General features: G+C 38.9%; 1 protein-coding gene across 23 annotated transcripts in view; it reads right to left on the reverse strand.

The window, feature by feature from the left end:
• LOC149289350 (calcium/calmodulin-dependent protein kinase type II delta chain-like) overlaps positions 1-26228 on the reverse strand; it is a 94452-nt gene extending 68224 nt beyond the window's left edge. For all 23 annotated transcript variants that reach the window (XM_089490690.1, XM_089490680.1, XM_089490671.1 and 20 more), the window contains exons 1-3: positions 26164-26228; positions 22161-22255; positions 712-771 (exon numbers count right to left, since the gene is read on the reverse strand). In XM_089490690.1, the coding sequence (XP_089346816.1) occupies positions 712-771; positions 22161-22255; positions 26164-26228 (220 nt within the window). The remainder of the gene's footprint in view (positions 1-711; positions 772-22160; positions 22256-26163) is intronic.
• Between the last annotated feature and the right edge of the window lie 472 nt (positions 26229-26700).

The raw sequence follows: 26700 nt of genomic DNA on the forward strand, positions 1-26700 counted from the left end.
ATAGTGGGTTGTGTCAGGGACACAAAACTGTCCCTTTAAAAGAAAAATGCTGCATGTACCATAAAGGCAAGTATGAAACTTGCAAAAGCATAGTTTTAAGACACTTTCTTTAGCCACTCTGACCTTCTAATGTTTTGACAGCGCTTAGGAAGCCCAATATGAGCAAAGTACCTTACAGTAAAAAAATAAAATAAAAATATGACAATACGACAAAACGTTCTGGTATTACTTGCGGCAATAACAATGATTGTTATTTCATCACATGAAATTCATGTTAAATTCAAGCTTTGGGTGCATTACGGAGGGCAGATGGTGTTTTACCCATTACTACAGGCGAGTGCAATTTGGCGCAGAAGATGATACTTCAAAGCCAGGATATTCTATTGCCCTAGCCAAACAAGACCGTCTTGTGATTGCCAGATATAGCTTTGTGGAACAGAGAGAAGAAACAAAAATGGCTATAAAATCAGTTGAAATAAACCGAGATTTAGAATTGGCTTCAGCAAGTTTTGCTAAATGGTATAAAAGCAGGAGCCTAGTAATTTATGGGTAGGTAGATAAATAACATATGAAAAATCATCAACACCTACAGAACAGACCAGGGATGGAATTGAGGAAAAGGGGACTCTTGAACCCATGTGTTGCACTGAAAATGCACCAATTCATTGATTCTGGAAAGTTCTCTTTCAAGCAATGTAAAAGTAGACTTACCAATGTTGGGATGCTTCAAAAGACGGCAGATTCTTGCTTCACGTTCCAATTTCTGATGATCTAAGGAAAAATAAGATTGAAATATATTAAAAACAAAATAGTCACCATGAAATAAAATACAGTGTTGTGATAACCACAGAGAGAATTTAACCTATGGATGTATCTTTATTCTAATGGTGTCTGAAAGCAGTACGCAATACAATTATTTTAGGTACCTTGCTGTGCTCTGATAGGTATTGCAATCTGTTGGTAAAAACAAAATCAAATTTCAAATATGCCTTTCCTCCTAGCTACTCGGAACACACGGATCTTAACTACACCCCACTGTTCAGCTTTATCTTGATCTATGTGTTTATTCTGGTACCAAAACTATAAAGATGTTGGAAAAGGGGGTTATTAATAAGAATAACTAGAGGCACTTTGCCTACATACCCATGTACGATGGCAGGTCACGTGAACCCCAATGTCCCCATTTTCTGCCATTTAACATATGTTGGTAATAAAGCAATACAGAAAAGAGATATACAGAAAAATATGCATGTAAGAAGCGTTCACACTCCAATTTACCCCATCACAACATCGCAGATTAAAAATAAACTGAACATTGTGTTATTTCTATTGACTTAATAGATGGTTGACATGAGTGCTGAAGCATTTACCGTGTGCTATGTACACGATGCTGCCTCAGGTAGGGAACGTGCGCAGTAATCCTAAAATTACTGCTTGTTCTGAACAATCTCTTCACAATAAGCTTCATGTGCAATAGGATAAAGACACAAAATGTTATTTGAAGATTTACTTAAATACCTTAGGAAGGAAAACTAAATGTACCGATGAATCAATTTCTATGCAATTTTATTAACGTCAACTAAAGTTGAAAGTGCCCAGCATTTTGTCTCGTTAACGGGACTTCTTGAATGGTAAGCGAGGCCTAGCAAACCATTGCTTGTGGGTTCCTTTTCTGGATTTTCTCCCATGGTCCCCATGCAGCTGTTTCTTTAGAAAATGCTACAATCTTACTACTTTTATCTTATATGATTTCCTGTCAGCTATCTTATATCTTTTATCAAAGTGTTGATTGGCATTTCTGTTATTTCTATTTCTTTTTAAAATGTACGCGTCTTTCTTTTCACAAAAATACCGTGCATGGCTGGTAACTGGTGCGTTGTTGTGTAATACACATTTATGGGGGATGTGAAAATTATATATAATTAAGAGAATAACAGGACCCGTTCCTCCCAGCCCTCCTCCCAGATGCTTTCACATAAATAGATTGTGTTGTTTAATGCAGACTTTGTTACTCACGACTGGATGGCATTTACTATTTCAAACAATAACTGGGGATAGTTGTATTACAGAGGCAGCGTTTTAAACCTGTGTTCCATTGCACCATGACAAGAATAATGCCGGGACCCAGCACATATGCATTAAACGACCATCATTTGGAAGAGAAAGAAGCAATGCAATATCTGCATAAAATAGGAATGTGCTCCTATTTGATTTTTAACATGCTTTGTGGATAAAAATTTAAACATGATACAAAGCGCATTATACACACACATAAAGGGATACTCTGCAGAGCCCCCCATATGCCTTTGCCCCTTTCCTCATCACTCAGCTATATGTTGCGTTCAGTCTGAAAGGACACCTGCGCACAGCACTGGAGCTGACGGAAGGTAGGTAGATCGCATGTAAGAACACATCTCCTGCTCAGCATATAGCTTGGGGGGAGGGCAAATACCATATACATTAACGTGCATATGATGGCTGGAATGTCCCTTCAATAGTGCTATTATGACCATACCTGAATCAATTTGTACAAATATGTGTTTTAGTAAACCGAATACTCCTCATATTTATTTCAAATGTATCATACAAACACATATATATATATAGTTTTTTTTTGGGGGGGGGATACTTGCAATGTCTTGCAATAACAATCATGTGTTTATTTATGTAATTTACAAAGACAATCAATGTAATAATAGATATATACACACACACACACACACAGTATACATATATTTCAGCTACCCAATGAGTGATATAGTGGAACACTGCTAACCTCCTGCAGCTCACTCATGGTCTGTAGAAGTATACATAGTATGACTTATACTGTATATAGTATTATTAAATAGCATAGAGTGAGCTGCATCACAGACTACTTTTCAGCATCTGACCTATATTAGTCATTATTAATCCTCAAAGGTTTATTGAGGTCACTTTAGAAAATGTTCTGGATTTAGGAAAGGAGTGGAAGGATTTTGTGAAAAGATTTCCACAAGCATTTAAACAGTCAATCCCTGATGTGAATGAAATGTTATGAATGAATTGTTCTAATCGCCATCTGGTGAGTGACGTTATCAAAATAAAACAAGTGACAGATTGGGAACGCTTTCCCTGTACATGACCAACATATTCCAAACCACTGCACACAGACACTGGTCTCACATCATCAGCCGCCTTACTGTATGCCTGCTGTCTTTTGTGTGTAACTACACCAATATGAGGATAACGCTGAATCCAAGATTGTGTAGGACATCTAAACCATAGAAATTAAGGAAACTATTTCACTTTTTAGCTCAAAGGTGATTCTATATATTGTGGGACTGAATGACAGAACATAACTACTGGTACCAAGTGTTCTGTTTTTCATAGGACAGTCACAATTTCTGAGCACTGTCCAGCATTGCTGACTCACGGCAACAAACACCTTAATTGTAGCTCCCACGTGGCCCAATACAGGCTTTCCAATTTGAATATCTGAAATGATGGGGGGTATGGTAAATTAATCTTAAGATTTTAAGATTTTTTTGTGGAACTGGTAGTTACAGGCATGGAGGCTGATGTGGGAAGGGTTATGTATGTTTGTATGTATATGAGCATGAATGTGTATGTATAAGTGTGTGTTAAAATGAATATGTATGTGAAAGTGTTTATGTACAAGCATGAATGTGAAAGTTTGTGTATTAGCATAGACTTAAATGTGTACGTGTGCCACATACAGTATGTGATAGCACAGACAAGCTGTTTGGGGCACTGGCAAGCTGGGGCAAAGATGGCACATGCAGACTGTTTGGAGTTTACAATAGCACTAATAAGCTGGTTGGGACAAAGGTGGGACATGTTGCTTGGTAATGCGGGGGGCCAGGGGTTTCTAGTTATGCCTCCGACTATGGATACATACATGTTCCCAGGACAGGTCTACAGATGCTTAGGATGAAAGAGATAGAAAGGATAAGGAACAGAAAACATAAGAAAGAAAAGACTAAGAAAAGACAAAAGAAAAATAAACACTGCAAAGTAGCCCCAAAATTAATGGAGTGTTAGATGAATAAATAAGCAGTATCTAGAGCTAGAGGCTAATACACAGTGGAGTTATTCTCCTGGCATAGCATCAGCTCATGAAAAAGTGATCTGTAATTGCAACAGTTCCATTAATTAGTAGCAAAAAAACCAGTTTATAACTATGGCAGTGCCACAGGAAAGAAAAATGCGTCACTGCTATATAACCAAACAGGCCCTAAACACAGAAAGAGTCTTTACAGAATGGAAGAAGGCTGGAGGACTCCTCTCTGGCCCCCTGGGAGTAATCAATATCAGATTTTAAGAAGAAAAAAAACGCCCGCCTAAAAATAACACTTGCTTCCTTAGAAGAGGCCAAGTGTGATATTTAAACAATACTGGCTCCAACGAGCTAAAATGTTTATTCTCCGGAGTTGCTGGTTACTAAATAAAAAGTACCAGGCTTTGTTTTGACCATTAAATCCCATGTTTTTCCACTCGGCTTTTAAGGATCCTCCAGTGCTGCAGGTCTTCAGGAGTCAGGTTATTGCAATCACATTGTGCACAGCCGAAGCAGCTCAATAAACCACTCTCATATCACATTTATCTGGAAGAAAAAGTAACCTTACCGACACTTAATTTAAAATATCTAATAACATTTCCACGTTACATTACCAGTCTCAGAGGTTTCATTTTAAAACATGGTGACATAACACCTTTGTTATGTAAAACTTCCTTACATTACAATGTTTCATAGGAGGCTGACCTAAAATCTTAAGATTTGACTTTCTTTTCTCCAAAGGAAAATAGTATTAGAAATTACAAGAAAAAAAAAAATGCATTGAAAGAGGGCGCCTCTCTGGAAATGACTCACGGCTTATTTGCCATAGAGTTAAAGTTATGAAAGTGAGAATGCAGCTCTAACAATAGACAGCAAGAATGAAGAATGGCAGATTACACGGTATGTCACATGCCTATCGATCTGTAGACGATAGCGGCCTTCAATTCACAGAACACTATAGATATGTGTGAACATTTACAGGCTTCACGAAGATAAACACAATACTAAAACATCCTGCTAGGCAGTTCTTACCCGGTTTGTTTGCTTAGAGCACAGTTTATACATGAGAAGCAATACGACGACGGCTATGTTCTTATTCCCTCTAGTGCGAGGGAATTCTGGACGACTTGTATAATTGTACTGTATTTTCACAAATATCAATGCTAAACCGCAGATTAAAAAGTCGCATAAAAAAGCAAAATGTCATCTCCATGCATGCATGCCTGAAGACCCCCATCCTCCGCAACCACCAAGCCAGCACTGGAGCAGACTGGCGATAAGTATATTACATGCAAGAAGTGATCGGCGGGACACATCTTCTGCACAGAAAACAGATGGGAGGGTGGGAGCATTATATAAAAAATGATGAAAGAGGTACCAGCATTATAAAACCTACTACATTTATCATGGTACGCCTTATAAATGCTGTGTAATTTTTTTTATTCTCTGTATAGGGCATTTATATATAACAATGGTTTCATTTATTCGGGGCTCTCATACAAATTAATACATCTAACATCCCAACCATGTTTCCATATTCCTACTGCACATTATGTCACGTGTCCTACAAAAAGGATCTAGAAGTGCTTCGATAAGAACTCAGCAGCTTTGATATTGGACATGTAAGGGATTATTCACTAAAGAGGGAGTTTGCAGGAGATTCTAACATTAACACTATTCATTATACAGGGTCACCTTTGTCCTTTCACTAAACAGGGTTCATGATAATGATGCAACAACTCTGCAAACTGACCCGAAACCCCTAAAGTCCACAACGCCTATGTATCAGCCACTTAAAATGTATGTATATAGATCACAAATGTCAAGAAAAAAATGTTAAGTAAAAAATCTTGATGTTTTATTAAATTAGGAAACCAAACAGGACCAATCTGGGGTAAAGAATGCATAACCACAGAATGGGCTATGCTTCACACTTCATTTACATCTTGGTATTTGGTTTTACACACTTCTACCTGGTTTGTGTAAAAAGTGGGTGTAAGCCGTTGCATTTAAGGGTGTCTAAACCAGATTTCAAATTATTTACTTTTCATGAAGATCCTGGAACACAAGCGCTGTATCTTGGCTGGCTTCATGATAAGTAACCATACGAACAAGAATTATTTGCACCAGTTTCCTATCTACCTTTTTAATGAGGTATATTGACCGATGACCACAGTCATTCATACATGGTAGAATTCCAAGATAAATATAATTTTATCAAATTAATGCTCGTCATAAGTTACCTGAATGTGAACAGCGTCTTACTTTGTTATCCTATTATTTTTAACGTATCTCTTTTGGGGGATTGATACAATCATGCAATATCACTGAACTGTGCTACCGGAAGGGATTCCTTTAATTTCACATCAGTTACGTGGCATATCACATATGTAGTGTACATCCAGTAGAAAAATACGTGACATTTACAATATACAATTTGAGATTTTACAATGGCTGATTAGCATTCCTACTCAATAAATCTAAACCATCTACCTCCATAAACATCAGGCCAATAAAAGTTTTTGTTATACATACCAGATGGCTGAAGAACATCTAGCTCAACCATCACACTAATATTCAAAGTTAGAATAGAGAAACCCACAATGTAGTTATTTAAAAAAAAGGTATTATACACAACTACCAGAATTTTAAAAAGTACTTTGTGCTTCAGACTTAATGCTGGACAACATTATAGATTTGTACTACATCAAGTTAACGGCAAACTGCACGGTTGTGAGAAGATATCGAAGGAGCCTAGTTTGATCACCATTTACAAAATTAAATTACCGAATGCATTTGTGCAGATGTTAGAATTTTGTGAGTCAGCTTGATATTTTTAGAAACGAAATATATGCCTGTAGAGACCAATATAAAATGATACAAAACATTAGGAACCAGATCTTAAATAATCTACGAGCTATTGCTATCTCTGGGGTTTGCCAAGCCATGCCCAGGCCCAGACTGACAATTTTAATGGGCATGCTAGATAATGAGGTTTATTCCATAAAGTCTAAATTTGCAGGCAGTATAGCTTTAGCTCACCAACGTCACTATGCATTATGATTAGCTGTCTGTGCCAAGTTTCCCGCGCAAAAAAGGCTGAACTGGCCCTGCATAATGCATAATTCAGTCATGTGACTTTCAATAACTCTCGTGTATTCAACTACACATTATACAGGGCCAGCCATGCTCTTCTAGAAGAAACTCACTGGTATTGGCCATAAATTGCACCATGAACTCCCATGAAAATTGCTGTATTAGCGAATAAAACACAATATTTATAGATACTAACATCCCGTAAATCAACGACGGGAATTGCTGAACAGAAAAAAAAAAAAAAAAGAAACTTTTGTTTAAAATATTGGTAAGAAAATGACATCGATTGCATATAGACTCAAGTAACACTTGGAACAGGCACCCCTATTATTAATTTAATTGCACAATATTACTTTCCCGAGCCACAACACTGCTGCGACCTTGCTTCCATGGACACACAGAGTATATTTACAAAATATCATCTCTGGAAAACACACAACCCGTATTTGTCAAACAAAGATAATGGGATTATTTAGAAGGGCTAAACCTAAAGTGCAATCCTGTGAGTGTGTAACCTGTACTTTTCAATTCACTGAACACAAACAGACACGAAGGCTAAGTACATAGAAAAAGAAGTGTCCTGCTTCCCAGAAATTTGCCGGTGTCCTGCTTCCTTTTTGTTTTAGGTGCAATGTAGTCTATTCCATAAACACACAGGGACTGCGTCAAAGGACTGTCACGTTTAACCCTTTCAGTGGTTATCTTGTAGCACTCAATCACAAGGTTAGTTTTATGCCCACTGTATGATTCCGCTATAGTATGGATAATAAATTGCTTGGTTGCCATTCCTTAAAAATGTAGATCTCTGAAAAAATTATTATATTTAGATTCCATAAGTAAATCATTTTGGCATTGAAGAATAATCATTTGACAAGCAATTTAAAAGAATAAACACTTAGAGGGAGCTATGCCTTGATGTGTCCATGGTTTAACAAACAAGTTCTTCCATATAACAGATAATAACAGATTGTAAACTTGCAAGCTCCTTACCAGTTTATCTTAGACTGTCAATTCTAGCCCCCCCCCCCTGAATATATGTATTGTCGGAGCGTAAATTGTTGGAGCTATATAAAAGATAATAATATCATTATTTGTTTGAAAAGCAATAACAGTTTGAGTAGATCAGCGCAACTTGTGTCACCTTCCAGGGTTGCCATTGTGTCACACTGACAACCTGTGACATAAAAAAGCTCTCTTGGTCTGACAATCTTGCATCTTCAAGCAATAGGTAAAATGTTTTAAAAAAAATAAAAAAAATAAACCTCCCAGAGCTACATGACACGATAACACTGTACAGATTGTATGATGACAATACTATTTTCACAGAATTAACACAGTTGTTCCTTCCGCGTTATTACTGGCTTCACAAATTTGTCTCTGTTTTGATACCAAATTAGAGGCCAGGTGATCGGCATATTTAGATTTATAATTTCCTTCTTTTATAGCGATGATTGTGGGTGTTTGATGAAATTTCCAGTGTCTAGCAATCCAGGTTTTGGCAGCAATTAGGGTTTGCATGGCCAGTCTCCCAATGGTTAATTATTATCATTATATTTTTTATATAGCACCATTATATTCCGTAGCACTGTACAATGAGTAGACAGGATATAACATGTAGTATATAACTAAACAATTTGACTTACAGAAACAACAGGTGAGGAGGGCCCTGCTCAAACCAGCTTACAATGCACCCATTTACTCCTTAGGATGGCATTTCGGCCATATGGGCCTTTGTCTATTTGCAACCCTTTTGATTTTCATGTTTGGAATGGAATGATTCTCTGTGAAAAACAGAGTTCTTGTAGCCCCTTTATCTTCAGATTACGATGTATGTTTAATGTTTAGGGTCTTAGGAACAAGATGAAAATAGTAATAGTAGTCTGATTGGTGATCTGTATAGGCCTTGACTGTTAATGTGGGTTCATAACATAAAGCTAATTATGCCAATAATTTAGTATAATGTACTGAAGATTAGCTTTGTATTAGCTTTAGCTATATTAGCTTTCATAAAAAACAATGCGTGTAGCCAAATGCTTTATCTGCATCTAGAGAGACCATCAAGAGGTCCTCTCCATGTTATGCATTTTCTAGTGTTACTGGGAGCTTGTCTTTCTTGGAGGAAGCTTTTTGGCTAGATTTTTTGTTTGTTTTATTATATAAAAGTTAACTGACCTGAAACCGATTTTCATAAAACAATTGGCCTCTACGAACTGACACTTGTCAGCCATCGATATACCTTTTTTATGCCCTCCTAACAAAAACTGGTTCTATATATGAATAACCAACAATGTTCTAGAGTGACTTATGCACTAAGAAGCTAGAAGTTGAGTGTCCATGGTGAATCAAAGCATATGACTCTTAATTAAATCATTACCAGATGTTGTATCAGCCTATTACATGGCAAGCACTATTGAAGATGTCAAACAACAGCTCTAAAAAGCCTTACTCCGAATTAACAGCGATTGGCCCATGCATGAGAGATGCGTTGTTAACAAAAAACCTACTCAAAAAGGAGTCTGTCTTCTTGTAGAACATATATCTTTCCAGCAAGCTACGCTATGACCTGGCAGCTGATTTTAGCTTGAACACAAAACTGCTATATATGACAGACTCTAAATATATCCACAGCGGCTGCCAGCGATCAGCATTCAGAAACGAGGTAGTTCTTTCATTTCAGTTTCCTGAGGGAATCTTTACGTACAAAATATTTTCAACTGGCCGCTTCCTAAAGTAGGTCAGGAACTGAATGAGTGTGGAGCTGTAGTTACACCACACAATGGAAACATAGTAGGTGCGTTTTGTAACAGAGCTATTTTTATATTCTCTTGGGTTCAGCTCAAGTGGGAAAATGTATAAATGCATGGACGTATCACTTATATATTTTAATAAACAGATCTATAAATAAAATGGGGACAGGTACAGCCTCTGCTCTAGACAACTACTGTAATGACATGTGTTACTATGATTACCAAACATGTCTTGGCATGTGTTAGGTCTTTGTGTTTAAACATTTTTTGCAAGTCTACTGGTTCCTTAAGTACATGATATTATCCACATTAAGTAGTCTAAAATCGGAAAAATATCCCCCATGTACAATTTTCAAACCCGACTTAATAGTATAGGATGTCAACAGGGAATACTGGTATTTCTAGTCATTCTAGCCAACCTTTTGTAACAGGGGTTTCTCACTGACTACTATAGATCCTGCAAGTTTCTCCTGGTTTAAACATCCAAACAGCAACATTTTGTATCTCCATTTTCTCATATTCCATTTTTGTAGATTAGACCTGGCTTCTTCTGATCTGCAGGCTACTTAAGCTTCACAGTCTAGGGTTTCTTAACCCCTTGATGACAACTGCCGGTCCGGGCACGTCACGGAAAATCAAGTCGTTAACGACAATTGACGTGCCAGGACCGGCACGTCTTTAAACGGGTGCAGAAAGCATTCTATTTTCGCTTTCTGCACCATCTCTGGCCCCTCCCCGGGGCGTCAACTTTGTATGGCGGCGGACGCTCGTTTTAAAAGCGCTTAGGAGGCGATCAACAAATGGTGTCGTTGGAATGCCTCGATCAGGAGGCATCCAGCGACACCAAACACTTACCTTGGGATGGACTGTGACCGCTTCGGAGAGCGGTCACAGCCGCAGCTGCCTGTGATCTTCGCCATCAGCAAGATGGCGGCGGCCCGGGAAAAAAAACAATAAAGACTAAAAAGTTTGCTAGATGGTCTCCAGACCCTCTAGAGAACTCTGGCTCCACTTGCACGTTGAATACAGGTACTGCATTCAACCATGCAAGTCAATGGAGCCCAGCTTTCTAATCACAGTGTGATTAGTAAAAAATTAAAAAATAAAATAAAATTAATAATAATTAGAAAAAAAATAGTAAAAAAACAGTAAAATGTAAAAATAATTTCCCACTGATGTCACTATCAGGGGAACCTTCAAGTTGAAAAAAAATGTTAATTTTTTTTTTTTAAAAAAGGCAAAAAAATAATAAAATATATAGAGAAAAAATATATTTTTGTGAGCAAGTCCTAAAATTAGCATATTAGCTTAAAACAATTCTCGCATGGAAAGATATAAAATACTGGCACATGGGGTGTCTACTTTAAAAAAATGTATGATTTGATGGGGTAAATTGAATTGGCCGGGTTCAACAATGTCCCAAATAACACGGGGGGGGAAGGATGGCCACACATCTAATTTCCAATTAGAAAAATGCACATGTACCAAATGTGGCCTTTTAGTTCCCCCAAAAAATGACAAACCCATGCATGTGTGGTATCACTGCGCTCAGAAGATGTTGCTGAACCCATATTGGGGTGCCGTGTGACAGCGGCAAAAACCAGGAGCTGTAAATTCATACATAAAGTAGGTGTGTGGGGGGAAAATACACACAAAAGAATACTACTGCAAACTTTGAAAAAATGCTGGTGGTAAAATGTGTGCATGCAAAGAGTTAAAATACCAGCATTTAAAATACCCTGGGGTGTCTAGTTTTCAAAAATATATGGTTTTGTTGGGCACACTGAAATGGCCCGGCTCAAAGATGTACCAAATACGGCATGGGCAGTGGATCCCCCCCAAATTCCAAAGTTCAACATTGAAAAATGTGCATGCCCCAAATGTGGTCCTTTTGCCCCCAAACAGCCAGGCAAAATCATTCATGTGAGGTATCGCTGTACTCAGGAGATGTTGCTGAACACATATTGGGGTGTTTTGTGATAGTGACATATACCAGAACCTGTTCATTCATACCTGAAGTAAAATGTGTGTGACAAAACAAATGCAAAAAAAATTACTACCATAAAGTTTGACAAAGGCTGATGGTAGAATTAGTGCTTGGAATGGGTTAAAATACTAGCATTTGGAATACCCTAGGCTGTCTAGTTTTCAAAAATATATGACTTGATGGGGTAAATTGCATTGGCTGGCTTCAAAGATACCCGAAATGGCACATGGGGGGAAGAATTACCAGATTTGGAAAAAATGGCTTTGGAATAGCAAAACGCTACCTGTACTTATTGCCCCATAATGTGTAGAAAAAAGCAAAAAAACATAAAAACATTGGGTATTTCTAAACTCAGGACAAATAGTATAATCTATTTAGCAGGTTTTTTCATTACCTTTTATAGATGAGTAAAAGATTTTTCAACTAAAAGTTAGAAACAGTCATTTTTTTCTAAATTTTTCACCATATTTTATACTTTTTTTAATAGTAAATAATATGATACAATCAAAACAATGTCATCTAAAGAAAGCCCTTCTTGTCCTGAAAAAAACAATATCTAATGTGTGTGGGTTCAGTAAACGGGAAAGAAGAAAATTACAGCTAAACACGAGCAGCGCAGAAATGTTAAAAAGGCCATTGTCACGAAGGGTACAAAAAGTAAAATCAGCCTTTGTCACGAAGGGGTTAAAGATGCTGTTCTACCTAATGTGCCTAATTTTAAAGGGGATGTATCATGGGGGAAAAATGTTTCTTTAACTTGAGCTTAAAATACAAAGCCATAGACAACAATGTAGGTTAGCATTGCAATAAGTAATCTTTATGTGCAGACCTGGAGGTTGCTACTGTTGTCAGCCATGTCATATTTTCAGTTACTTTCTTTAGGGGATTTATGGCCCTTCTTCCTTAGACTTTTTTAACACTATTTTTCAAGATGTATTTTTAATATGATACTAGTAATAAACAAAAATGGTCCTGCTTTAACATCTTTGCATATAAATACAGAATTGGAAATATAATTCCCACTACTACTGAATTCTAAAACCCTTTTCGTTAATACATTTTTAAATGTGTAAAATTTTGTCTCATTCACAATTTCTGCTGAGAACATTTAATTGATGTGTGACACAAAAGCAGGCACTGATAAATTGCTGCCATATAAACTGGGGAAGAAAGGCTTCTTAGAAATGTGTGATATTGTTGTGTGATTAAACCTTTAGCGGAAAGAATAAAAGGACAGATCTGCAAAGGTGTGTTTTGTTTGCATGCTAACACCACCTTATGTAAGTACTGCAAGCAGGCAGGACAATGTCATTCTGGGATTATAGGTGAGTAGATGTGCATAAAGGGGAACTCAGAGTCACACAGTCTGGAACTGGCAGATATATATATATTGTGATCACGATGGAGACTCATGATTGGTGCTTTTCCCACTAGTATATTATGGTTGTATCCATGCTTGAATGCAGGTGACTCAATTAAGATTATATTTCAATAATGAGAAGGCAAAGTTTCCATGATGGCTGGTATTAGTGCCATGTGGTTAGCACATCTGCTGAATTGCTACATAAAATCTGCATGATTGGGCCATTAAAGGGGTTGATATTTAAAGAGTCTCCTTTAGAAAGTTACCAGAAGGAAACTCCTTCGAGGACCACTGCTCAATTCAATGCCAATGAAGAGAGTGGTTCCATGATTCCATGCAAACTATGCTCAATGAAAAGGCACATGAAGAGTGGAGACATTTCATAAACATCAGCATATCCAAGTTTTAAATATTTATAAACAACCCGAGGACATTGGCAAAGTTAAGATAACAATACCTGCCCGCTACAAAACACAAGATGAACAGGCTTTCTTTATATACGTTTTAACCTTCATCAACAAGTCCCATGTATATCTGAAAAGCTTCATTGTGCACAGATATTCTTACTGGCCAAATTAAGAACTATGTTTAAAGTACAAGTCTAGCGAAGCTGGGAACGGACAGCAATTGCAAAAAGTCTTTCGCTTTGGCCTAAAATTATTACACAGACAAAATTTCCATGAGACAAATCCTACCCACAAAGTGAGGTTAATATCCTCTGGAAGTGTGATTCGTATATTTCCCTGAGCACCGTTAGCATGGAAGGGAACATTTGGACTCTAAGGGAGATCCTCCAGAGATTACCAAGGGGAAAAACTTTGTCAGTGAAATAGTTGAGCTGAGAACGGACAAACAATATTGGCAGGATTAGTCTGATATGCCGATCTGTAAAGGGACTTGTTAGCAAAATTTAAGACTCTCCTGAGCAGGACATTTACTGTAGCACAAGCTATCTAAGCAATGCCTGAGCTACTCCTAAACTGTGTCGTATACAAGTAAAGAACTCCAAAAATCCAACAAAACATCTATTGAACATCCAGCTAAATAGGACAGAACAACAAGAGGCAACAGAACAACAATTGCAAGCTGGAAGACAACAGGAATAGAAAAGTGGTGGCAGATTGCGATGTTGGACAAATAACATAGGTGAATAAGAACATTAAAATGCAGACCCTGTTTTAAAACATCCAAAAAAAGAATAATACATTTAAACTGAATGGATGCCAGCTTGCCAGGTGTAACCAACGTACTAGAGGCTGTACTCCAAAAATTATATATATTTTTACAATGTATATGTGCAACATAAAAAGCATCTGATCATTAGCCTTGCATTATCTCTGTCAAAATAGTAAGTAAAATGTAATGCTGCAAGCTCTCCATGAATTGTTTAATATGAAAATAAGACCTTGAATGATTTTTCTAAGGATACTTTTATCCTGATACTGTGCCATTTTAGTACCCCTACTTTGTAAAATCTGTAATAGGTACCATGACTTTAAGTGAATACTGAGCAATACCTATGACGATATGAGAACCGTGCTATCAACCAAAAAAGCAAAGGTGAATGCAGTATTTAAAGGAATAAAATACTGTCTCAGCGGGGAGACTAGTGTTCAGCGTCTGAATGAAGTCTAAATACAGATTCACAGGCTAGCAATAGGCAAATGCAGTCTCAGTAAGGAGCTTATCAATCAGAGATAATCCTGTCTGTCATGCAGAGGTGAATAATGCACATGGAAATATGCACCCCGCACAGCTTCGGTGAAGCATATTTATTTCAATTCGGGATGCGCAGGGCTGATTTGTTCACTTGGCACACACTGCCAGGTGCGGGCAATATTCCTGACATGCATCCTATGCATGCCATTTTAAATGCAGAGATAGCATGCTTTGCAGTACATAGTTATGATGAGCACCTTTTATTAACATAATTAGCTGGATAACAACGGAACGCGGAACGTCTGTGTCACAGAGGCAAAAAAAAGAAGTGACATTATCTCACATGAGGGGAAACTGAATTTCTATTATGTTACACTACTGAGCGGTTTCATCAGAGTGGAAAGTGAATTAATGGTTGACGAAAAGGTCCAGCAATATAACCCTGCATGAGGGAATAGATTGTGTAAGATTGCATTGCTCTGTTAGATGTGTCTCTAATACTTAATAGCGCTATTTCAAAGTGAACAGGCATCACACACGAGCACATCTTGGTTGGCAAGTCTCACATAAAAAAATCAGTTTGACTCCCAAACATTATATATACACAAACTATATATTCGGACAATATGGGTGGCATGGACCCACCATGTATAACTGCAGTTGCATTATTGACCTTCTGTGAAGGATCAAGGACATTGTGGGTATGCTCCCAGCCTTCTCTCTAGCTCATGATTTGTACTACACAAAAAAGGAAAGGGGCTCTAGGAATGAATGCATTCATCCAAACAATCTAATATGTCCAAAAAAACAAACCATGAGCTTCAATGAAAAAAAAGAAAAGCAGGGATTAAGAAGTATCAGAACAAAATGGGTAAAACAATACATTTCAATATAATAACCCAATATATACTGTATATATTCCTGAGCTACAGTGTGTCAATTGGTTAAAATTCCCTCTACCTGATGATTAACAGTCACAGAATCCATATTTTCACTGTTTTCTCTATATTAGGTCACATATAGATAAACCAATATTAACTTCAGGATAAGTGATATATATATATATATATATATATATATACATACATATATACACACACACACACACATATATATTTATATACACATCACACAGCAAATCAACCCACAACTAGCCACATCCAATCCTGATACCACTGCTCATAATGGATTGTAGAACCACTAACATTACCATCAGCGAGAGCAGTTATTACTGCTAAAGATGACGCAACCAGGTTTTAAAGTCTAATGGTCTTACTTTTTGCCACCCGAGCACTGGATGTTACATCAATATGTCTCATTTATAAATGAATAAGTAAAATGGAAACAGACATTTATACAGGGGCTAAAATGTTACATCTATCAAGGAAATGGAGTTGAAAAGACAATGCAATAGTGGGGAAATGTGGAGTTCTATGGTTTTATCAATTGTTTTGCAGTGAGGTATCCTGGCCTAGGTCTTTGGTGGCAGATCCAAGGGGGCTACAGTCCCACTGCTACAAAATCGGGGACGGGAGACCACCCCCCCAGCATCTTGTTGCACAATGGGCAGTTACAAGGGAGGTTGAGATCAAAGACCTCCCTTGTAACTGCCCATTGTGCAACAAGACGCTGGGGGGGGGTCGCCCAAGAGTCTATGGAGGTTGTGCCAACTCAGCACAGCCTCCATAGACTGAATTAAGACATGGCACACCTGGGTGACATCATATCCTGGCACATCATGTTTTAAAGGAGCAGCGTGTTCCGACCGTGGAGAGGACGGCTGCGAGGACTTCCCTAGGTCGGGCCTTGGGCAGCCCCCAAAAGTAAATACTTCACTGATGGCTGGGCCTGTATACCTGCTGTGTCACATGAAATACTGTATCCCTGGGCATATTAGCATATTCCATCCATTCTGCTACTGGTTGGACCTGAAATCTCCTTTCCTATCGAACATTCTCCCAAATGTATTATTTCATGTTAAGCAACAAAGAATACAAAAGGCCTTTATTCACGAATCTGGGAGGACAGTTGAGATTCCAGTACCCAGATAATTCTGTGCATCAGTGGAGTATTGATCTTTTGGCAGCCCCCCCAGATCTCATCCAGAGGCTCCGTATTTTAAAGGCATGCATTGAGTTCTCAGCATGGTTCCTTCTAACTGGCTCATTTAGCAATGGCATAATAAAGCATACCATAAAAATATATAAACCTCTCTCAGAAAAAGAAACCGAGATTATTCCTATTTATTCAAAATTTTATTTAAATTTGTTATGTTTTACAAAGAGACAATAAGAGCAAGCAAAAATCTGAAAAGGACACTCATTGAAAAGATACATATGTTTGCTTGCATGTCCCTTTAGACAAAATTAAATGTAGGTACTTACAACTACTAAAATGTTTTGACAAACTCCATGAGCTAGGGTCAATTAATAGTTTTGTGGCTAGACTAAAAGGAAGCTAACTTGGCTTCAGATAATGTATCTTAGTTGACTATGAAGGAGTGGTGTTTAGGGAGCCACTAGCCCGCCTTACTAAATAAACATTTACAATCGAGGATGGTTTCATTAATATTTATGCAGAGCCTAGAGCCTAACCAAAAAAGCAACATCTGGGAAAAAACTGTACTGCACTACAGATCAAAGGTATTTATTAAAAGGTCATCAGTATTCCATAAACGGTTTTCTATTTGACATCATAGCAAAAGCAACCAACATGGAAGATCAAATATCATCATGGCATATAAAAAAAGCAATTATAAAAAGATTGATTGGCACCCAGATGATTTGATCCAGGCTATGGGGATTAATCAGAGAACATACATTATATAACGAAAAAGTATGTAGATATCCCTCATAATTATTGAGTTTAGATGTTTTACCCCACACTTGTTGCTAACAAGTGTATAAAATCAAGCACACAGGCATGCGATCCACATAGACAAACATTGGCAGTAGATTGTGTCATGGCAAAGAGACCAGTGACTCTAAATGTGGCACAGTTTTGGATGGCACCTTTGCCCCCAATCAATTTGTGAAATTTCCGCCCTGGCCCACTGTAGGTGCTTTTATCGTAAATTGGAAGTGTCTAGTAGTAATAGCAGTTTTAGCCACAAAGCGATAGACCACGCACACTCAAAGAATGGAGCTGCTGAGTGCACAGAAAAATAGCTTGTCGTGTGTAGCATCACTCATAGTTCCAAACTGCCACTGGAAGCAATATCAGCACAAGCACTGTGTTTCAAGAGCCTCATGAGATGGCTTTCCATGGCCTAGCAGCTGCGCACAATTGGAAGATCACTATGTGTAACGAAAGGAGTTGTGTAAAGCACACTGCCACTGGACTCTATAGCATTGGAAACAAGTTCTCTGAGTGAAGAATCACATTTCAGTATCAGGATGCCTGATAAATGAATCTGGGGGTTTTGGATACCAGAAGAACATATGAGAATTCATAGTACCTGCTGTGTAGTTTGGTGTAGCAGGGATAATGGTCTGAGGCAGTTTTGCAGAGTCTGGGCCCCTTAGTTTCAGTGAAGAGTAATGTTAATGCTACAGCATAAAAAACATTTTAGACAACTGTATTTTTACAATTGTAAATTGTAACATTTTGGGGAAAGCCTTTTCCAGTATTACTGCCCCCTGCACAAAGCAAGGTCCATAAAGGCATGGTTGGATTGGTTTGGTGTGCAGAAGCTTGAGTCGCCTGCTTAGAGTCCTGACCTTAACCCAATTGAACACCTTTGGGATGAATTGGAATGCTGATAGTGAGCCAGGCCTTCTTGCCCAACACCAGTGCCTGACTTCACAAACACTCTTTTGGCTGAATGGGGACAAATTCCCACAGACACACTCTAAAATCTTGTGTAAAGACATCCCAGAAGAGTGGAGGCTGTTGTAGCTCCAAAGGGGATCCAACTACATATTAATGCTCATGGTTTTAGAACGGAATGTCCACCAAACTCATATAAGCTTTGATGGTCAGGTGTCCACACCCACTTTTCGTACATTTCATTTAACATGTAGACTGAGGTACTGTCCTTAAAAAGAAAATTATAGCTCAGAGATAATGCAGAGGAATAATATAGATCCTTTGAACAGAAAAATGTTGAATATTACATACAAAATTTGTCTACAATACATATACCGTATTTGCTCGATTATAAGACGAGGTTTTTTTCAGAGCAAATGCTCTGAAAAATACCCCTCGTCTTATAATCAGGGTCGTCTTACAATCAGACCTCAAACAGAGGTCTGACTATGAGACTAAGATCCAGATCTCCTGCAGCTCTCCTGCAGACAGCTCCTCCTGTCTGATAACCCCAGCTGCTGCCGGCACTTCCACCGGCGTTTATCACCGAGCGCCGGCGAAAGTGCGGACAGCAGCGGAGGTTGCATTTGTGTGTACCTTCTCACTGCCGAGATAGCCCGCCCACTGCCGGGGAAGCAGAGCCAGTCGGAGAGATCAGAAGAAACACCGGGACCCCGGCGGCACTGTGCCGTCCCAAAGTCATCAGCGGATCCGGTAATTTTCTGGAGGAGGCAGGGCCATGCGGGGTCACAAAGGGTCATTGTGTGTGATCGTGGGAGCTGCAGTAGGCGCCTGCTGAGGCATCACAGTGAGTGAAGTGCCTTAGTTGCTTGAGTGTATATTAGTGTCTGGGTATCTAAGTGTCAGAGTGGGTATGTAAGTGGGTATATTAGTGTCTTGGTGTGTAAGTGTCCCCCTATATGCCACTCTGTCCCATGATATGCCTTTTAACCCCCTATATGCCAGAGTGGCATATAGGGGTATAAGGCATTTCTGGAGGCAGAGTGGCATATAGGGGGTTAAAAAGCATTACATGGGCAGAGTGGCATATAGGAGGATAAAAGGCATATCAGAGAGGGAAAGTGGCACATAGGGGGTATAAGGCATTTTTCGAGGGGCAGGTTGGCAAATAAAAGGAAATAAAAACAAACAAAAAAAAAGTTTACATGAATTAAACTTTTTTCCTTTAGGGTGGTCTTATAATCAGGCTTTCTTTTTTTTAAATTAATATTCAGATTTTGGGGGGTCGTCTTATAATCAGGGTCGTCTTATAATACGGTATATTGCTTGCTTTGAACTAAAGTACCGTATTTGCTCTGAAAAATACCCCTCTTCTTATATTCGAGGCTGTCTTATAATCAAACCTCATATAGAGGTCCGACTATAAGACTAAGATCCAGATCGCCCGCAGCTCTGCAGGGGACCTGGATCCTCCTCTCTGGTAACCTCCGCGGCTGCCGCCATTTCCTCTGGGGGCTTCTATGACGGAGTGCCGACGTGACCTTCCGGTGCTCCATCATAGAAGCCCCGGCAGAACTAATAGGCAGCAGAGGTTGTCTACGCGCATTGCGCAGACGTCCACCGGCTGGCCCCACTAGACACCAGGGAAAAAATCATTTTTCTCAATCATAGTTTTTTATTAAATATGAAAAATGGTTAACATGTGAATTAATATTTACTAGTAAAACATATTTCCTATAAGGTAGTCTTAAATTCAGGCTTTTTCTTTTGTCCTAAATTAATATTCAAATCTTGGGTGGGTCCTCTTATAATCAGGGTTGTCTTATAATTGAGCAAATACGGTATTATTATGTTGGTTTATTTAGCATACTGAATGATAAGATGGCAGTCATATTTAAGGAAACATCCATGTTAAGACACGGTTTATAAATAGAGGAATCTATAGAAATTGTAGGCTACATACAAAAAAGTTTTGCCTTCACAAACAATGATGCCACGAGGTTGATTAATTAACACATCCAAAATTACACTGTTTGTAAAATACCCAGGCTACAGGTAAGCTTTAATTACAGAGTTCAAAGGTGATAAAAGCTGTCTGCTTAACAGCCCTTTCATTTTGCAAGCACATTCTTTGTATGGAATGAATGCTGTAGGAATTACATTTCACCCTATGGGAAGACCTCCCACTAAACTCATTTTGCAAGCACATTCTTTGTATGGAATGAATGCTGTAGGAATTACATTTTACCCTATGGGAAGACCTCCCACTAAACTTGCATTCCACACGTAAGCAGATGAGCAAAGCAAATACCTGTATGTCCTAGGAACATTAGACACCATGCAAAGTGCCACTAACAGAACCACTATGCACATTTTTTAACCACTTGGGGTGTGAATATGTACTTTTTTTCAGGTCATTCTTAGAAGGTATAAATTTATGAAAAACAAGATATCTAACTAAGTCCTTTGTTTTATATTGTCTTACAGTTGGTTCCAGCTGTAGGTTCCTTAATTGTGAATGTGAAAAATCTGACCCAATAATCAAAATGTAATAGTTAGATAGTATTTTTCACTATACATGATACAGGGCCATCTGTATAATCCTTCCTGAAGCAGAAGCTTGCTAAGGGTTGGGTCTTCATGGTGAAGTCAAGGAGTTCAATTACAACTCTCTATCACTGAGCCGAAAGCAGCTATCCAGCCGTTGGCTGCACCATTGTCAGGAAGCCACCGGACTTTAATTACCAGTCACCTCAACACCACCATTCTGGCCCTGGTTGGGAGGGTAAACACCCTCACCAATTGATGCCAAGTAGCCTATGGAAAACGACTATAGTAAGCTACATATTGTATCCGTAGTTCTCGATTAAGAGGTATAGAACGTTAGCGTTAAAAATACAGCAGGCCTTGCTGAGACGAGTTCATTGTAAATAATGAAGAGAAATGTGATTCAATTAAGCTCTGACCTATTTAATTCACAACAAGCTGCAGGAACGTTTTACTCCCATGTTGCAGGATGCCTCACAGGCAGGCTACTGCCCATTAATGAGCCTAAAGCAAGATTACTCTTCTTTGAATCATCTTGCTACAACAAGTCACGCTTATCTGTAAGTGATTGTAAAAGCCATCAGCACATTGCAGTGTAATTAAAGAAGATTTCGGAAATGCTACACTGGTCGACAAATATTATATATATTGTATGCACTATGAATGCTTTTTTTAATGTTCATTTTTATGTTTAACTATATAAAAATGGATTCTGAAGCAACATGCAGAAAGTGTTCTTAACAGATCCTATGACATCATGTAGAACGGTGCATTCAACGGGACATTCGATTGGTTGCTAACTTATCATCAGAGCTTCCATTTTATATACATCCATCACTTGTTATAAAACACGATTGCATTTACCACCACATACAATAAAACAATTCCCAAGTATCATAAATTGTTGATGTTTTTTTTGGTTTGAAAACTACCTACCCCTTGCAGAAAGCTTTTTGGTATTGATAATTTTGGCAGCATACTCTTGTCCTGAGGTAATCTTCAAGCACCGTCTCACCACAGAAAAGGCTCCTCTGCAAAGGAATTTACAAGGTGTCAGTGTGTTTAAATAGTCCCTCTGGTGGTAGTTATCAAAGAAATAGGTTCATTAAAAAAACAGCAGCTATTTTAACATCTACACAGAACCGTGCACACAAAATAATCCGTGAACCATGCAAATATGTTCATTTGTCACTTAGTATCTCACCAAGTGGTATCTATGTTTAACTCCTTTGTCCTGCAGAGAAAACATAACACGTTACAGTTTCTCTAGGGTTCAATTCAAACAATATAAATGACTCGTTTGAATTAAACAACAAAAAAATAAGACTTAAGAATGCTGACCTTGATGGTTGATAGGAACTGAACGGTTAGTGCAGATTGCCCAATCTACTCTTTTGAGCATCACACTTCACTTTTTAAACTAATTTCCCATTAAGCATGGTGTTATGTGCTCTGCTTGTTATAAAGACATGGCTTATCAAATTACCTGCACGTCTACTAACCAGCCCCAAAATGCAAGAGCTCCAGTGATACTTGTCATAGGGCACCCCGGCGCTCGTCACCCCGACAGCACACAGAAAGGAAATGCTAGGTCTACATAAACCTACAAACCAGTTCTGTACAGAGCCAGAAAGTGTCCATTAGGGGAACTACTAGGAGCCAGGAAGCAAAATCTAGTCTCCAGGATGGATTGGCATCTGATGTTTGTCAGACCCTGTATAAAGCAAATGCATAGGGAAACATTCTACTGAATACAAGTAGGTGCTCTGCTTAGCATTGGTTTTCTGATCGGATGGCAGAAACCTTTTAGTGGGAACCTAATACAAAGGTGCACGTGATGTGTGGTGATCATACATCTGGCTGTTATGTGCCATTTCTCACATAGATCATTAGAAACTACCTTTTCGTAATTCCTTACATATTTCAACAAACAGAAATGAAAGCAGAGAGGCCTCATTATTTTAGACAAAAAAGGGAATTCTTATTGAGTGATGCTTATGCATTTATTCACAATCTCATTCATTCGCTCAAAAAAAGCCTGACACTAATCAACTTATGGATATTTTAGAGAATTCTACATGCTGCTACCACAAACTATACATAAGCAACCTGTGTGTGTAAAAGCAAGGCCAGAGGTGTTTCAGACATAGGTACTTAAAGGACAGCAATTTGTGGTGATGGATCAGTCGTCCATCAAAATCTGTTTAGCAGGCCCTCAGCAAGGAAGACAGCGCCCATTGAAAAGGAGCATAAGTGATCCCTGACACTGAAGAAGCTGTTCATTGGAGTGTGTGAATGTGCTGTGTATGTAGCTGAGTGTGCTACGTGTTGTGCATGGCTGAGATTGCTCTGTGTATGTTCTGGCGTGTGTCATCAGAAAAATGCTTTGAGGTCCACTGACTTAGATTACCGCCACCAACTTTTGGGATAACCCTGGAAATAGAATTGTCTGGATAAGAGATTGGAAGGTATAAAAAAAATCAGCTAGAACTATTGGTTGGTTCAGTTTGGTCATCATGTGCATTTTTGGAGGGTGAGATACTGGTCAATAGATTCCAAAACATAAACTGAAAGAGATACCTAAAAGGAGGAAGGAACATTTTATGAATACAATGGTGAATTTAGTTCTGTATTATGGTGCTTTTAGCTTAACATGAGTTTCCAAATAGCCACTAGAGCATGGTGACAGAACAGAAAGTTGTGGATCTAACCAACACTCCACCAAATTATTTCCAATTTCACATTTTAGAAGGGAATTTAACATTTAACTAGTGCTAAAGCTATATTCAAATTTGTTGCTGCTAAAGTGCCAGGAGAAAAGTGACTGTGTTTTTGTGTTAAAAAAGCTGAATTAATAACCACGCTGGATGTGTACATGAATCAGGACCGGTTTACCAGAATGACACAATCGTTGCTAACCTGCTGTCAGATTTCACACATTCCCATCACTTGCCAACCCTCCTTACTTCGCTTGTGCTAATGCTAGCTTGGGGACACATAGATTAGGTTCTTTAACCTTTCAATCAATTGGGCGTACAGCTTGGGTTTGCAGGAGTTAAATATTGAACTAGTATTTGTCCAAGCAGTTTCACAAACAGGGAAATTTCCAGCAATTCATTGTAAATAAAGCTGCCGAGGAACCCTATTCTAACATCAAAAGTCTTAACTAACATTTGTTCCAAATCAAGAAAAAAAAAAGAAGTATATTTACTCACTGACCCACATTCCTGCTGGAGTGAATCACCAGCAACCACAATCACATATTTTATGCTTCAACCAAGATAACTTCAGTACCCAGGAGTGGTTTCTGGGTTGTGCCCTGCTGCTGGTAACCAATGCCCGCATTATGTATAAAAAAAAATATCAATTTATCTGCAAAATAGATTGTTAAAGGAACCTTTGAGCATGCTGGGTATGACATTTATCCCAGTCCCTGCTCACATCGCGATAAGATCTCGAGGATAGGGAATCCCTCTTTAGGAAATGTTTGCTTTTATGCTACAAGCTCCTGAAATGACTTTGCAATCCATCTGCTAGCTATTCGTATAGCATACATACACTTTCAGTGCTGATAAGAAAAGGCACATCAATGGATCTTTCTCCTTGCGCAACACAAGCGAGATATTGCGGTAGAAATGCATATAGGCTCCTTGCACTATATTCAATTCGGCTTATCATCTACTCTATAAAAGCCGGTCAGATTCCATTAACCTTTCATGTGCTGTAATACTATATTACCCGTATCTCTGACTATATTAAAGGCAATTTAAAAGCCTGCTTTTTTTTTCACTACGCACCAAGGACCAGGAAATGGAGCCTTTGTCTGAAGAAAAAAAGAAAAAAAAAAAAAGGAGTACTAATGAGCCAATATCCTAACCAGAAGAGCAACACGGAAATTATTAACTAGCAAATACCCCTTATCAACACATTTCCACAACACCCACTTTTCCTTGAGTGACATTCCATAGGCTATTTGTATTTTATCTCCGCTGGCATGTAAACATTACTAATACTTGTACGTCCGGCTAAGACCTACTTTCACAAGAACGCATAGCTGCAGGAATGGGGTTCACTAATAATGGGTGCATAATAATATAATATAATAATGGGTGCATAGGATTTTGAGGAACTAGAAGTCCATCTAAGTAATAAACGGATACGTGTAAATGATACCAGCTGCTCTCTAATGACATGTTCATTAATAGGACTGTACAAAGAACAAGAGGTCATCCATTGAGATTATTTTTTATTTAAAGCAGCAAAAAGGGTTCCTTACAGTAAGAACCAAAAAGATAGGTGTGGAATTTACTTCCCACAGGGCTCCTGCTATCAAATTCCATTGATGCCTCTGCATATGGGCTGGATATTTTTTTAACCAAGGAAGAATATACAGGGATATAACAGGTTATACGGCACTATCAGTTACGGTTTGCCAATCCAGCGAAACCATTTTGGAGTCAACAAGGCATTGTCCCCACAACTGGAAATCACTTCAATGTAGGGTTTTCTTCTGGATCAAACAATGAGGTTGAACTTGATGGACTTGTGCCTTTGTTTTCCCAACCCAAATGACTGTTACCAGCAAACAGAGCAATTATAAGCAGTTATACTGTCACAACAACCTATGGCTCATTAAAAACAGTGTCAAGTGGCAAACCAGTGGGATTAGGTTCTTGTCATCCCACCCATGGCCGGCGAGTGACTCTCATTAAAGGTGGGGACTGTATATACAGTATAGGTTATATGAGATTAGTGTGCTATATACAGAACATCCCCTATAAATACATAAGTGGGGACTGTATATACAGTATAGGTTATATGAGATTAGGGCGCTATATACAGAACATTCCCTATAAATACATATACATAATACTGAGCCACATAAGAATCCGCATTGCCATGCCGTGAATTAATGAATGCCCACGGGCAAGCTGCTTACTTTCCAAGCTCCTCGAACAGCTGGTACTCGTCGGTGAACCTGGTGCAGGTAGCAGTGGAAGCCATGCCGCCGCCGCCGCCGCCGCCTCCTCCTCCCCCGGGTTTCCTCCTTTGGTGGTGCAGGGTCGGGGTGCTGGGGGTCGCGCAGCAGCGCAGGGACAGGCAGGAGCAGATACAGCGCCGAGAACCCAGAGAGCGCGGGCGTAGGGCAACTCCTAACCTGAGCCTGGGGAGGAAGCCTGGCTTACCCTCCTCCTCCTCCTCTCTCAGCCCCTCGCCGCCTCCTCCTCCTCCTCCTCCTCCACTGCACCTCTCGGTACGCAGCAGGGTCGGCTCCCACGGTCACAGCCCACCTTCTACTATGCTTTCACTGGCTTCATCTATTTCCCCCTTATCTCCTTTCTTCACTTTCCACGTCCCGGTTTTCACTTTAGCTCCAAACGGGCAGCATAAACAAACCACAGAAATAAGAAAAGCGCTTCTGTCTTACAATGTTTCGACGCCACAAAGTAACAAAAGCCGCAAACTTGATAAAACA

The sequence above is a fragment of the Sceloporus occidentalis genome, unplaced genomic scaffold, assembly GCF_023333645.1.
Source record: "Sceloporus occidentalis isolate IW3139 unplaced genomic scaffold, rSceOcc1.0.p SCAF_46, whole genome shotgun sequence".
NCBI classification, from domain to species: domain Eukaryota; kingdom Metazoa; phylum Chordata; class Lepidosauria; order Squamata; family Phrynosomatidae; genus Sceloporus; species Sceloporus occidentalis.